Below are 12,662 nucleotides of genomic sequence, written 5' to 3' on the forward strand. Positions count from 1 at the left end.
AGATATTTGGCAGTAAGCACGGCATCCGCGTACAGCTCGCTCGGATTGAATCTCATTGTAGGCGAAGAGTACGGCGTCAAGTCGTTTCCCACAGACAACTCCAAGCTCGCGGAGATGGAGTTCTACCTGGTAGACGATCTGGAGTGTGACCTGATTGTGTTCCACCCTTACCGCACGCTGATGATGCTGTGCGGGAAGGAGGGCAGCATCCACGTGAGCGAAGCAGAAGCCGGCGAGGTGGGTGCTGGCATTGACGATGGCCGGCGATTCTGGGGCACAGGCGAGGGCAAGCTGGAGCTGCAAGATGGCGCGCTCCAGATGGCCTGGTGGGTGTCTCCTCGCTCGCTCACAGCACACGCATCTGAACAACAGGCTGCTGCTAGGTTCATCATCAACGACACCTATCGCACCGACCTGTGCCTCATCCACCCGCCTCATCTGATTGCTATCGCTGCCATCTACCTTGTGCTCGTACTCCACAACTCGACACGCAGCCTCATCCAAGCGCAGTCGAGCTCGTCGTCGTCTCAGCCGGTGTCGCGCAGCTCGTCACACTCGCAACTGCAGTCGCAGCCCTCCACAGCCACCACACCACGCCGGTCTTCCCGCTCGAACGCGGCGACACACAGGAAGCAGCCGCAGGACATCGTAGGGTTCATGGCTGGTCTCAATGTGAGCATGGCGCACGTCGCGACCATCGCTCAGGAGATTATCGGACTGTATGCGCTGTGGGATCGCTACCGCGAGGACGGGATGTCGGGAAGCGGTGACTCTGCCCGCGGAGTGTTCGCGCAGCACAGGCCTGGATATTCCGGGGCGAAACGCCCGGCTGGCGGAGAGTCGGTCGGGCGTAGCGGAAGTGTGGGGAGTGGGGGGACGATGAGCAGTGGAGCGACGCCGGTGACGAGCGAGTCGGCGGAACAAGGGCAGCAGGTTGTGGACGCAGGGTTTCTTATTCAGGTGCTGTTGAGGATGCGAGAGGGGCGGTTTGCGGATATGGCGCATCCTCCGAGCGGACGGCCGGTGGCGGTGAATAAGAGACTTGAGCGTGCACAGGCTGCTGGTTGACGCGGAAGTATGCATTGTGGTGCTGGACGTCTCAAATAGGGCGCTGTATTGTAAGCTGCCTAAGGGAGACTAGAAATATGTGGCAAGTGAATTGTGTCGGGACGGCAAGCTAAAATCATGTTCAAGTGTGAGGCATATCTCATAGGTGATGACGGCTTGACGATGATGATTTTATTTAAGCCTATGACGGACTTAAACAGGGCTTAAGAGACCCACACTATTAGATTTCTCGTATTCAAACTGCTAGATAGTGAAGACGGAGAGTTAGGGCACAGTTCGAGTTCAATAAGGCTTACACTTCTCGCCACAGCAACGGGGGCGGTAATCCAGGCAGTGCGGTATTTGTTTTGGTCCAGCACCGAAGTTTCGTCCTGAGGACGAAAGAATACTGCCAGCGAAAAGCGACGGGGTGTCGAGACCCTGGCTGTATTATATCTCCATGCTCGAAAGTTTATATATGTATATGGCGTCCTTCATAGACCTAACTGCGGGTGGATTTTCAGTAGATCATGCATTACGACAAGCAGCCATGGCTTGTTAGTCACGATGAGTGCAGGTGAGCTGTATTGGCAAGGGCCCGCAGAGCTGTTGCTTGCTGGATCCCTCCATAGTACGTTAATTGTAAGCCGCACTCCATTCCATAGGTCCAGCGAAGGGCCATTTGAATCAGACAAATAACATCGATATATTACAAGTATACATGGACAGCAAAATCCGCATCAACGAAAGCAGCACCGGAGCGTCAGAGACTGGTCCTCGGGTCGAAGTCAGGCGCGATGATACGTCTTTGGACATCTTCCTCCAAAGCTTCAGTGATCCTTTCGAGCTTGCGGCACGTCCGAGCACCTACGACCTTCCATGCAGTAGTCTTGGTGTCATGAGGAAAGTATCTTCGGCAGCTAGTGAATGACAGCGAGACGCAACGGACGGACGGGGCTTGCTCAAGGAGCTGCAACGCCCATTCCTCTGGTTGTATTTGATCGATCTCAGTTCCGATCCTCCTCCATGAGTACACTACCGAGAGCCGCAGGTGCATCACGGTTGGCATAAGGCCAAGAGCAGCGGAAATGACATTCTAGAGACAATATGATTGAGTCGACCTAGACGATAAGAATTAGATAGATACTCACCTTGCATGCGAAAAGGCGTGGCATTACATCTCCTTCCGGAAAAGTATAAAGGTGGATTTCAAGACTACGCAAGCGCGGCGTGCATTTGGTCAGCGGTATCCAGAAGGAGTCGGTTAGTCCAGGATCAGCCATGATCAACAATGTAAGCGCCACAGGGGACGCCTTCCTGATTAAGCAAAGAGTGGGTTTGAGCTCATGCGTGGTTGCGGAAGACGGGGTGTCGAAATGAGGTTTCGCAAGTCTGCTGCTAATCGAGACGTGTGGAATATGGCAAGTTGGTGACCATTGCTCGAAGAATCCCACAGGTCCTTCAACGGAGTCTAGGCTTTCCCAGCAGGCAGCCTCTGTTGAAGTGAAGGAACCGCAACGATGGATGCGCAGCGCGCGAATGTTTGGAAAGGCTCGCACCAGCGTAGACATTGAAATATTTTCATCAGGAAGCGACAGGGATAGCTTGCGCACATCGGGGAAAAAATACGGATGGTGAGGCCCATTGAGGGTGTTCGAAGAACGACGACAGGCGAAGTCTTGCGACAGATCAAGGTCAAGGTCAGTCATCTTCATGTTTCTGAGGGCAGGAAGGACCCTGTACTCTGTCATGTCGGTCCACAAATCGGCCACTCGCAGCTTCTGCAGCTGGTGACGCATAGTCAAAAGAAACTCCTGGACACATGGGCTCAGATCCAAGAGATCCGAGATGTTCAAACAGCGCAAGTTAGGCAGGGCGTGGATAGCTGACTTTAAGCGTGGCTCCAGGGTGATGAGGTTGCCAAAGGGATACAATTTGAGCGACTGCAGTTGAATGGCGTTCTCGAGGAATTGTGCCAGTTTTCGCCTAGCTGGCATGGTGATCTTATCATATGGACCCGTTCCAGAAGGGTGACATTCTTCAATAATTCGAACGCGAATCTTCAGCGACTTGACGCAGTGTAGACGTCCAGGTATGTCATCGAGCATGTATGTACACATCTCCGTGATCATTTCATAGCCATGGAGATTGTCCATGACATTTATCTCCAGGTTAGATAGAGCCTGCCTTTGCGCGATGGGGTGTATGCCTCGAGCGGTGGCCGATAGATTGTTAGCGCTCGCCGCGTCGAGGTGCGACACGATCTCGAGCAGAACATCTTCGTTTAGACCGAGGAGTCCTTGTTGAGCGCACAAGGTTTCCTAAACCAAGATTCAGTATATTCCTCTCTTGCAAATGGTGCGCCATACCCTTGACATTCTTGATTCTGGCGATATCGTGATTGTGGATTTCCCCTAGGAGACTTGTATGGCAGGTCAACGATTTAGACTGGTAGTGATCGTTGGAAGGTGCGAGGCAGTATCATATGGAGTTTGCTATAGGAGGCAGGGAAATAGACGGGAAGGACAATGTCGGAAATGTTGGCATACAGTGATTGGCAGCTGCTTTTTATCTGTGGTTGGGCTGTGATAACAGCAGTGTCGCGCCACAAAGAGCCTCTACACAAAAAGCCAAAGCCAGGTACCCGGACACGTCAAATATCAAGACTTTGAAGTACAAAAGCAGAAAAGGGGTAACGCGCTTTGACCTGGCAGTGGCGTAGTAGCCGCTCAGTACTGTGGCTGTGTATGATCAGGAGGACACTGTAACAAAGCGTAGACATCAGACATCGAAAGAGCATTTACGCAGAAGCTGTGCTCGTGAAAGCTGCCAAGGAAACGCGCTACACCTCGAAAGCAGGACGACGCATTGGCCCACAGTCACTCTGAGGCACTACGTATGATAATAGACATCATGAACTGACACAGTAGCACCTCGCCATGAGATGAGATGCTGTCGGATACATCAGCATGTCTCGGATGCCTCTACGATACGCGGCATTGGAAGAAGTGCACACTCAATGTTCACTGATTCCAAAGCAAGGTCTCGTAGACACATTCTGGTGTTATAGGAAGATCACAACGCAAGAATGCAAGCGCAGCTGGTAGATGACGGGTGAGACCCGTGCGGCGTGCGCACAAGCGTCCAGCACCAATGTCTTCGCTTGGTTAAGTTGCATTATATTTTGTAGATCCGCAATCCTACATCCTCGTCATCGTCAAATTCGCTAAGCCCAGGGCAACCGGAAGGGCGATAGGTGCTGTCTCGTACTGACAGTTATCATGATCGCCATGAACCGCCGAGCAGGACAGTCATGACGTGTAATTTGAAGTGCACATTCAAGTTGCACGGCTCAGAGCGTGCGCGAAGGATGCATTTTGTCCTTCCACTGCGATGGACGATGGCCATTTGAACCTCGCCAGCTCACAATGGCAGGAATCATTGCGATGTGTGTTCTATGCCACGGCTTCTGTTACACGATAATGCAGGAACGAAAGAGACAAACGTCAGAGGCGTGAGAGAGCGTGCAAGCAAGAAGACTCCTCAAAAGGCTCCCAGCAAGGAAATGTGGTCACACTCAAAGCGAACTCTCGTGAGACGATTTCTTCAAGAACAACACATCAGTATGCTTGCCGGTCTATCCCTATAGAGACGTCTAGCCCCATGTCGACGTTTCTGTGACTACCGCCTACTCCGTCTCTCGGAACGCTGTCAAAGCCCGGGTGCTCATCCACATCCACATCACCCGTATCATCCGAGCTGTGGAGAGCGAAGTCGGTTGTTGACAGCCAGGTGTGCCTGTCAGACTCGCTTTCAGTGCACACATAGGACTGCATGGCGTCAGTGTTTGAGGCACAATCGGCTGCTTCGCGGATATGAAGGAGGAATCGAGAGATGAGGATGGATGACATCCTGTGAAAGATAAATCGATTATTTCTCCCATCAGGCAAAGAAACAGACACCGACGCAGTGACGAATGGCGCGAGATCAAGCAAGTTGTGCTGGGGACATTGTCAGTCAACAAAATTCCGTGCTAGGAAGCACCACGAACATAGAAATCCATGACGAGGCTGATAACATTGCGCAATGAGATAGTCCTGTGACGCTGATTAGCTACTTTCGACTGCCCGTCTGCGTCGGTGTGCTTACAAAAAGTAGAGTGTTCCTTCGAGCGATAGCCAGATCAATGAATTTATAAGATTGAGAAACGACATGAAGGGCTCACCATCATGGAGTGTGACAGTCAAAATATCAGGCCTTACAGTCCAAAAGTTACATATGGATCGTAATTTCGCTGATTTTCCGCGCTGAATATAAAACCATGTAACGCCAACGGCCATGATATCAGGAAGGAGAAAGGATAATCGTGAGACTATCCCGGCTGTAACAAAAATGCGTATCGATTTATGAGTAGAGCATGTATAAGAGAGCATTGCGCTTACTACTGTGTAGTGCGGAGAGTCTTGAGCAAAATTTGATAGCATATAATATAGCATGGGTACTTACGCTAAAGAAATTTGGTTGTCGATATTTATAGACTCGACACATCCCCATGGAGGGATAAAATACGTCGTAGTCCTTGACATTCGAAACTGTGGGGTCAAATCAATTGATGCATATCGGTCACGACGAAGAGGACGAACAAAGTTTATGGCGGTAGGTACAAGGCCCAAAAGCCACATGAATGCGACAATGTACCAATTTCGACCACTGACCGCAAATGCACGCAACGCTGTCACAGCTAACATATGAGGGGGGTTAAGCATAGGATTTACACGTCGCACGGACCATGTTCTTACCTATCAACAAACCCGCGACGATGAGAGATACAAGGGAGTAGCCGTAGTCGAAGAATGCACAGCTGCAAGTGTGGGCATGAGTGAATCATCACAAACGAGATAGAGACTTGGGCTAACACCTGGGAGGCATTCGATGAGCATAAGTACACCGAGGGTCAGAATAGTGATAACCCACTGGCGTGCTGGTCATATGGAAAGGTACAAGCATGAATGCAAAAGCCAACAAGCCAACCGATTTGTCAGTTGCAAAAATGTCGCGCTCGATTTGGGCAACCGCATAATATGCACATCATCCGCGATGGAGAATATTGTCTCATAGACAATCAGTGCTGAATACCGTCGCCGTTCAACCGGATGATTTCTTGGCCAAAATCGGAGAAACTCACTTATAATTACCCAAGCAAAGTAGTTGGAAAGCTCTCTATTTTATATTTGCATCAGTAACTTAGCTACATTTGAGAGACAACTTACGCTACTTCTAGCTGCGAAATAACTGTCGAACCCGAGAGAGGCGGTGTATTTGTCATGGGTAAGAAACGGTGTCGCTAGGTGCACTGACGGACAAGCTGTGTTATTGTCCAAAGCGCCGCTCAGAGTAACGCAGAAGAGGAGCTGAAGCGGTGGCTGAAGACTCGTCCTATGTCTCCAGTGAAGGTGAAGATTGAAAGCCTGGGAGGAGGGATAGCCTGAAATCGAGTAAATAACGTGGCAGATCCAACAAAATCTCTGCGTCCTCCACGAGTGAACAAACGTATCACACAGCAATGAAAAACGATGCAATCTGGGATCCAGCGCGCGAACGCGCATGGCCATCAGGACTCCTGGCTGGACTCTTGTAAACACCACATGCACCTCATTAATACCGATGGACCACATTGCTTGGCGAATACCAGCGCCGCCGATTCTACATCGGGGCAATGAGTGTCCTGCATCGATGATTGTCGCATGGCAATATTCACCAACCTTTCTGCGGTCCCGAACATCCTTTCGACTGTAAAGGATGCTGTCATGCGCTCGAATTGATATGAGAAATACAATAAATACAAGCATTGCACTAATCCAGCTCGGCGTCAGAGAATAGCTCGTGCCTGACACGATCCGCCTCAGCCTCCTCCTCCAGCAGAGCGCCCTGGACCTTAACAGGTTCTTCTTCTTCTGGTGTAGGCAGATCCACGGCGGTTAGCGAGTCCTCCGAGGTGGTTTCTGCAGTAGCGTCTTCGGCAGCAGGCTGCGCCACCCCATGGAACGCTTGTGCGGCTGTCGAGGTTTGCTGCACCTCAACTGAGCTAATTTCTTTCTCTTCCGCCGGCTGCTGCTTGACGACGACGTTGCTACTTTTGAGGTCCTCGTGTGGGACGCCGGCGAAGATGTTTAGCCCAGGTTCGGCGTGACCAAAATCAATCGTGGTTTCGGCAGCGTCTTCAAGAGGAACATCGACGACGATCTCCGCCTGCTTATATTCTCCTGCAGCAGGTGGACTAATGACGGGTGCTGTCGATCTCTGCGGCGTAGCAGCGATGGCCACATCGTAATCCGAGTACTGAAGAGATATCACACATCAGTGAGCAATGTTATAAACGTCTCGTGCTTCGGTACATACCTTCTCGTGAAATTCGCCACTAGACCAGTATTGATCAGCCGCATCAACACAAGGGCAATGACACTCACCATGCGAAGTCCCATGTCCTCAGCCAACGCGCATTCTCGCATTTGCTTTTCGTCCAGGTGTTGCCGTACGCGATAGGACTCAAGTACACGAAGTTCCAGATTGCGATGACTAGGAGGACTCCCGCAACCTGCAGGCGGACCTTAGGCTTAAGAGCCGATGTCACCAAGTCGAAGACCCCACATGACAGGAGTATGGCAAAATAGAGAGCAGGGAAGTAATGGTGAAGAAAGAGCTGGCGACCCATGAGGTAGAACGGGAAGTAGTGCAGAGACCAGCCGACGAACAGGAAACCACAGAGGGTATCGTACTTTACGACCTTCGCTGCGAGAGTATTGGTACTCAAACGCGCAGCGGTTAAGGAGCAACTCACTGTTCTCAAAGTCCCTGTAGCCGCGTTTTGCGCGAAGAATCAAGAATGCTCGCACGGCGACATAGCACAGTACGGCCGCAGTGCTCAGCCACCATACCATGGGATTGCCCAGGAGGTATATCTGGCGATGATCTCTTACCCAGAAGTTCTGCGACAGATAATCAATCTCGATGACAGCCCAGATGTTAGAACACCCACGATGCCGCGACGCATACGAGGCCATGAGTCAGGACGGGAATCGAAGGTATGACGATCCGTGAGGCCTGCATTAGTCGCCCACATGACTTGCTGCAGTTCTAGGAATTTGGACAAGAACCCAGGAAGCTTATAGTTGACCTTGGGTGCATCTTGAGGCACTGCGACATGATTAGCTATCAGTATGCCGCAATTTGGAAACAGGTGTATCCCAACACACGTTTGGGATGCGCAGAAGTCTCAATGTACCACAGCGAGTTCTCCTTTATCGCTTGTTTGTTGCACGTCACCTCCTGCTGCTCGAAGCCCCAATCCGGCAGTTTGACCTTGTGCGAGAAGAGGTAGCACCCGGTCATGACATGCCTGAGTCTGAGGTGCGTGCGCAACGTCCTGAGACGCTTGCTCGACTCCTTGTCTCGCTTATCCCCGTGCGCAATTTCCACGACCCAGTCGTCGTTCGCATCGCCAGGGTAATTGGGAATGCCATATCCTGACACTTCATTTTGGTATTCGACCTCTGATACGGGCGGCCGCTGCTCATGCGAGTGGAGGTGCTTGTCGGTGACAATGTGTTGCAGCTTTATATGCATTCCCGGGGTGACGTACGTGAGCGGCTGGTTCGCCCAGTCGTGGGTGGGATCGCCTTCCCGCGTAGCATTCAAAATTCGCCATACGTTATTCTCGTCACGGTGGGGATATAACGTGATTTGTTGTTCTGTGTACGGTGATTGGGTTCAACATAGCAGAGATATAATTTTGGTGACGCAACTCACGCTGGCTACCAGTGGGATAAGTGTGAGAGTGCGAGTGCAGATAGCCGCCTTGGGTGTTGACATGTCGCAACGTGATCGTAGAACCAAGCGCAACATCTGCAACGACCGAATATGAGGTGCGGGCTGTGACCTACCTGTAATGGTCTTACCGGCATATGTGTCCGCCATACCGCGGCCGTTGAGTGTATGCTGGAACTCAGAACTCATGAAACCATCACCATCGCCGGGGTTCTGCAGGATCAGGAAGTGGATCCAGAACATGAACATGTAGAACAGGATGGGAATGCCGATCAAGCAGGCTGCCCGGGCCATAAAATGTCTCATGAACACCTTCGACGAAACACGCAAGTCGCCCAAGAGTGTCCAGAGCTGCTTGATGGTGCTGAAGCCCACAGTGGCAATCGTAAACAGACCGACCCACTTACAGCTGACCACTGCACCGAGAGACAGACCGGAGAGGACAAGCCACGTCCACCACATTTCGGTGAAGGGCTCATGTTTGTCCTCGTTACAAAAGCCAGTCCAGAGGAGCACGGTGAGAGCAGTGAAAAACACGAGGGGTGAGTCGAGCAGGATATGTCGAGATTGGGTGACGAGACCGTTCTCAAAGGTGATGAAGAGCGAAGCGAGCATGGCCGTCGTCGCGCGGCAATCAAGAGCACGCAGGGTTAGATAGGATATAGGAACAGTTGCAACGCCCATGAATGCAGGCACTAGACGCATGGCGACAAATGGTACATGCTCATAGGCTCTGTGTGCGTCAGGTTATGCGTCGAAAGACAAACGTGCATCATAGCACTCACTTTCCAATATCCTTGAAGTCGAAGTTTCCGTCGTAGCCAAAGACAAAACCAGCTAGCGTGATTAGCAGTTTGGCGAGTGGGGGGTGCACGTCTACGAAGTACTGCGACTTGATGTACTTTGACGCGAATTTGCCAAAGTGCACCTCGTCAAAACTGGGCCTCGCTCAGCATATGCCTTCTCATGAGACGCAGAGCTACTTACACTACACTATCTGGTTGTGATATGCGGAACAACCGCACGCACATGGCCAGAATGACAACTACGCCAAGTAATTTCCATTCGCCTGGGGTAATGTTGAGGCCGCCCGGTGCGTGTGTTCTACGACCTGGGACATAGCCTTTCGACGCAGCCTCCTTGCGCGCATCGGCATCCAAATGGTCATGACGAAGATGGGGGAATCGTTGAGGGGCCATCTGGGGTAGACCAGGTGGCGGAGAGGTCGGTCTCCTGACTCTGACACCGCCGGACATGGCGAGACGAGATGAAGAATACAAGCAAGGCCAGATACACGCGAGGGTGAAGGAGAAGATGGGGAAGTAAGGAGAGACGGGGCGGACTGGTGGAGGCTGCGCAGTAAGATGATCTTGCGCGCACCGACGTGTCTGGCGCGTATGAGGCTGCAAGGGATTAGTTTGTATTGATAGTATTCAACCCTCTTAAAGGTATGCTGTTAGGTTATCTTCGCCGCGTAGGCTATCGGTAGCGTGGGAGTTTGCAGAATTACGCGCTCCCTGGAACTCAGAGCGCGTCCTCGGAGTAAAGCTTGCCATCAGTCAATATGTCGATGAATATCTTTGGTAACGAGGTGAGTCGTGCATTCTCGCAGTGTAGGATGCTCTCGAAACCTGTACTGCTCAGGCAACGGAAGAGAAGGCGGAAAATGCGCGTCTCTCATCCTTCGTCGGTGCTCTAGCCCTCGGCGACCTCGTCAAGTCGACTCTAGGTCCTAAGGGCATGAACAAGATCCTCCAGTCCGCGTCCTCCGGCGATATCAACGTCACAAATGATGGCGCAACGATCCTGAAGGCGATCCAACTGGACAACGCTGCGGCGAAAATCCTAGTGAACATCTCGAAGGTGCAGGACGATGAGGTTGGCGACGGGACGACGAGTGTATGCGTGCTCGCGGCGGAGCTACTGCGTGAGGCGGAGAAACTGATCGCGATGAGGATCCACCCGCAAACAATCGTTGAGGGGTACCGTATTGCGAGCGCCGCGGCGTTGAAGGCACTGGAGAAGGCGGCGGTCGACCATAGGTGAGTATGCGATTAGGGATACGCATCGACGTCTGCCTCTGCGCTGGTCATGCCGTAGGTGCTGAGGCTCATTTAAGATGATCATAGTACGGACCCTGCTCAGTTCAGACAAGATCTCTTCAATATTGCGCGAACAACGCTCTCGTCAAAAGTCCTCTCACAGGACAAGGAGTATTTTGCGAATCTTGCTGTCGATGCTGTCCTCCGATTGAAGGTTTGAACGCAACGTCATCTCACGTTAGCATGCGCATCGAAGCTCATGCTGCGCCTAGGGCTCGACCGACTTGGATCACATTCAAATCATCAAGAAGGTTGGCGAAAAGCTCACGGATTCGTATCTCGACGAAGGTGAGGCCCATTCTCATCTGTCATATCATACCGGCATTGATAGGAATGTAGGATTCATTCTGGACAAGACGATCGGTATCAATTGTCCAAAACGCCTAGAGAATGCGAAGATTCTCATTGCGAACACGTGTAAGTTCACACGCGGAGCCGTGCGGTATCCAGTGCTAAGGAGTGTGTTCGGCAGCGATGGACACGGACAAGATCAAGATCTTCGGAGCGCGTGTGAAGGTGGACAGCACTGGAAAGTTGGCAGAACTCGAGCGTGCGGAACGAGTACGTGGTTATATGTGTCGGAATGAACTCTTTGACGAGCTCCGTCACTTTGTACACGCAGGAAAAAATGAAGGCGAAGGTGGAAGCTATTGCCTCACACGGTATCAACTGCTTCGTGAACCGTCAACTCATCTATAACTATCCTGAAAACCTACTCGCCGACAAGGGCATTGTCACAATTGAGCATGCTGACTTCGAAGGCGTGGAGCGACTATCACTTGTCACTGGCGGTGAGATCGCGAGTACGTTCGACCGACCAGACCTCGTCAAACTTGGACGCTGCGACTTGATCGAGGAGATCATGATCGGCGAGGATAAGGTACGAACGTGCGTTGACTGCATGTATTCGTGTGCTAAGTTGCATGCTGTATCATAGCTGATCAAATTCTCTGGCGTCGCTGCGGGTGAGGCATGTACTGTCGTCCTGCGTGGATCAACTTCGCAGATGGTCGACGAAGCCGAGCGCTCGCTGCACGACGCGCTCTCGGTCCTTTCGCAAACCGTGAAGGAGACACGAGTGGTACTGGGTGGCGGCTGCGCGGAGATGCTCATGAGCTGTGCGGTGGAGGAGGAGGCGCGGAAGATCACGGGCAAGAAGGCCATCGCAGCGGAGGCGTTCAGCAGAGCGCTGAGACAGATTCCGACCATCCTAGCAGACAATGCAGGGTATGACTCGTCGGATCTCGTGTCGAAACTTCGAGCGGCACACTATGAGGGCCATTCGGACGCCGGCCTCGGTGAGTTCACGTTGCTTGCCTGCTATTCGCTGCTGTCGCTGACGCAACACGTAGACATGAACGAGGGCGCGATTGGATCCATGCACAAGCTTGGCGTCACCGAGAGCTACAAGCTGAAACGCCAAGTAGTTCTCAGTGCGAGTGAGGCTGCAGAGATGATTCTCCGGTATGTGAAATGCAATCTGAGTGTCCTGATACTCGCTGATACCCCCGACAGTGTCGATGACATCCTGCGCGCGACACCACGAAGACGGGAGGCGGTATAGAAGACAGACGTTTTAGAATACGACACAGCCAAAATTTGTATTGCCTACGATTTCTGTCCCTACTATGGGCCGACTGACCGCACTTGCTGCAGTGCACGTATCATATCATCGCACGGACCTTGTGA

At 52.0% G+C, this 12,662-nt stretch overlaps 5 protein-coding genes across 5 annotated transcripts in view; 2 read left to right on the forward strand and 3 right to left on the reverse strand.

The window, feature by feature from the left end:
- The window catches only part of POSPLADRAFT_1147401 (hypothetical protein), a gene marked incomplete at both ends in the record, with an annotated part of 1,964 nt that extends 896 nt beyond the window's left edge, over nucleotides 1-1,068 (forward strand). The window contains one exon of the mRNA XM_024486059.1: nucleotides 62-1,068. Within this exon, the coding sequence (XP_024337464.1) occupies nucleotides 62-1,068 (1,007 nt within the window). The remainder of the gene's footprint in view (nucleotides 1-61) is intronic.
- Nucleotides 1,069-1,810: 742 nt separating this feature from the next.
- On the reverse strand, nucleotides 1,811-3,425 carry POSPLADRAFT_1058845 (hypothetical protein; the record flags this gene model as incomplete). The annotated part of the gene is made up of 3 exons (XM_024481088.1): nucleotides 1,811-2,143; nucleotides 2,199-3,368; nucleotides 3,417-3,425. 3 exons carry the CDS (start codon nucleotides 3,423-3,425, stop codon nucleotides 1,811-1,813), a joined length of 1,512 nt encoding a protein of 503 aa, XP_024337465.1.
- Nucleotides 3,426-4,667: 1,242 nt separating this feature from the next.
- POSPLADRAFT_1148222 (hypothetical protein) lies at nucleotides 4,668-5,795 on the reverse strand (the record flags this gene model as incomplete). The annotated part of the gene is made up of 3 exons (XM_024486151.1): nucleotides 4,668-4,959; nucleotides 5,197-5,428; nucleotides 5,675-5,795. 3 exons carry the CDS (start codon nucleotides 5,793-5,795, stop codon nucleotides 4,668-4,670), a joined length of 645 nt encoding a protein of 214 aa, XP_024337466.1.
- A 1,715-nt stretch (nucleotides 5,796-7,510) lies between these two features.
- POSPLADRAFT_1183203 (glycosyltransferase family 39 protein) lies at nucleotides 7,511-10,198 on the reverse strand (the record flags this gene model as incomplete). The annotated part of the gene is made up of 8 exons (XM_024488984.1): nucleotides 9,859-10,198; nucleotides 9,657-9,809; nucleotides 9,003-9,604; nucleotides 8,854-8,949; nucleotides 8,301-8,795; nucleotides 8,084-8,241; nucleotides 7,886-8,033; nucleotides 7,511-7,836 (listed from the first exon to the last, which is right to left on the reverse strand). Exons 1-8 carry the CDS (start codon nucleotides 10,125-10,127, stop codon nucleotides 7,511-7,513), a joined length of 2,247 nt encoding a protein of 748 aa, XP_024337467.1. The 5' UTR covers nucleotides 10,128-10,198.
- A 237-nt stretch (nucleotides 10,199-10,435) lies between these two features.
- Nucleotides 10,436-12,645, forward strand: POSPLADRAFT_1070785 (hypothetical protein; the record flags this gene model as incomplete). Its single annotated transcript, XM_024482411.1, has 10 exons — nucleotides 10,436-10,462; nucleotides 10,516-10,913; nucleotides 11,001-11,127; nucleotides 11,186-11,261; nucleotides 11,313-11,390; nucleotides 11,446-11,534; nucleotides 11,596-11,853; nucleotides 11,911-12,271; nucleotides 12,326-12,437; nucleotides 12,489-12,645. The coding sequence occupies 10 exons, from the start codon at nucleotides 10,436-10,438 to the stop codon at nucleotides 12,535-12,537; spliced, it is 1,575 nt and encodes a 524-aa protein (XP_024337468.1). The 3' UTR covers nucleotides 12,538-12,645.
- Nucleotides 12,646-12,662: the final 17 nt, after the last annotated feature.

The sequence above is a fragment of the Postia placenta genome, assembly GCF_002117355.1.
Source record: "Postia placenta MAD-698-R-SB12 unplaced genomic scaffold POSPLAscaffold_10, whole genome shotgun sequence".
Lineage (NCBI taxonomy): Eukaryota > Fungi > Basidiomycota > Agaricomycetes > Polyporales > Adustoporiaceae > Rhodonia > Rhodonia placenta.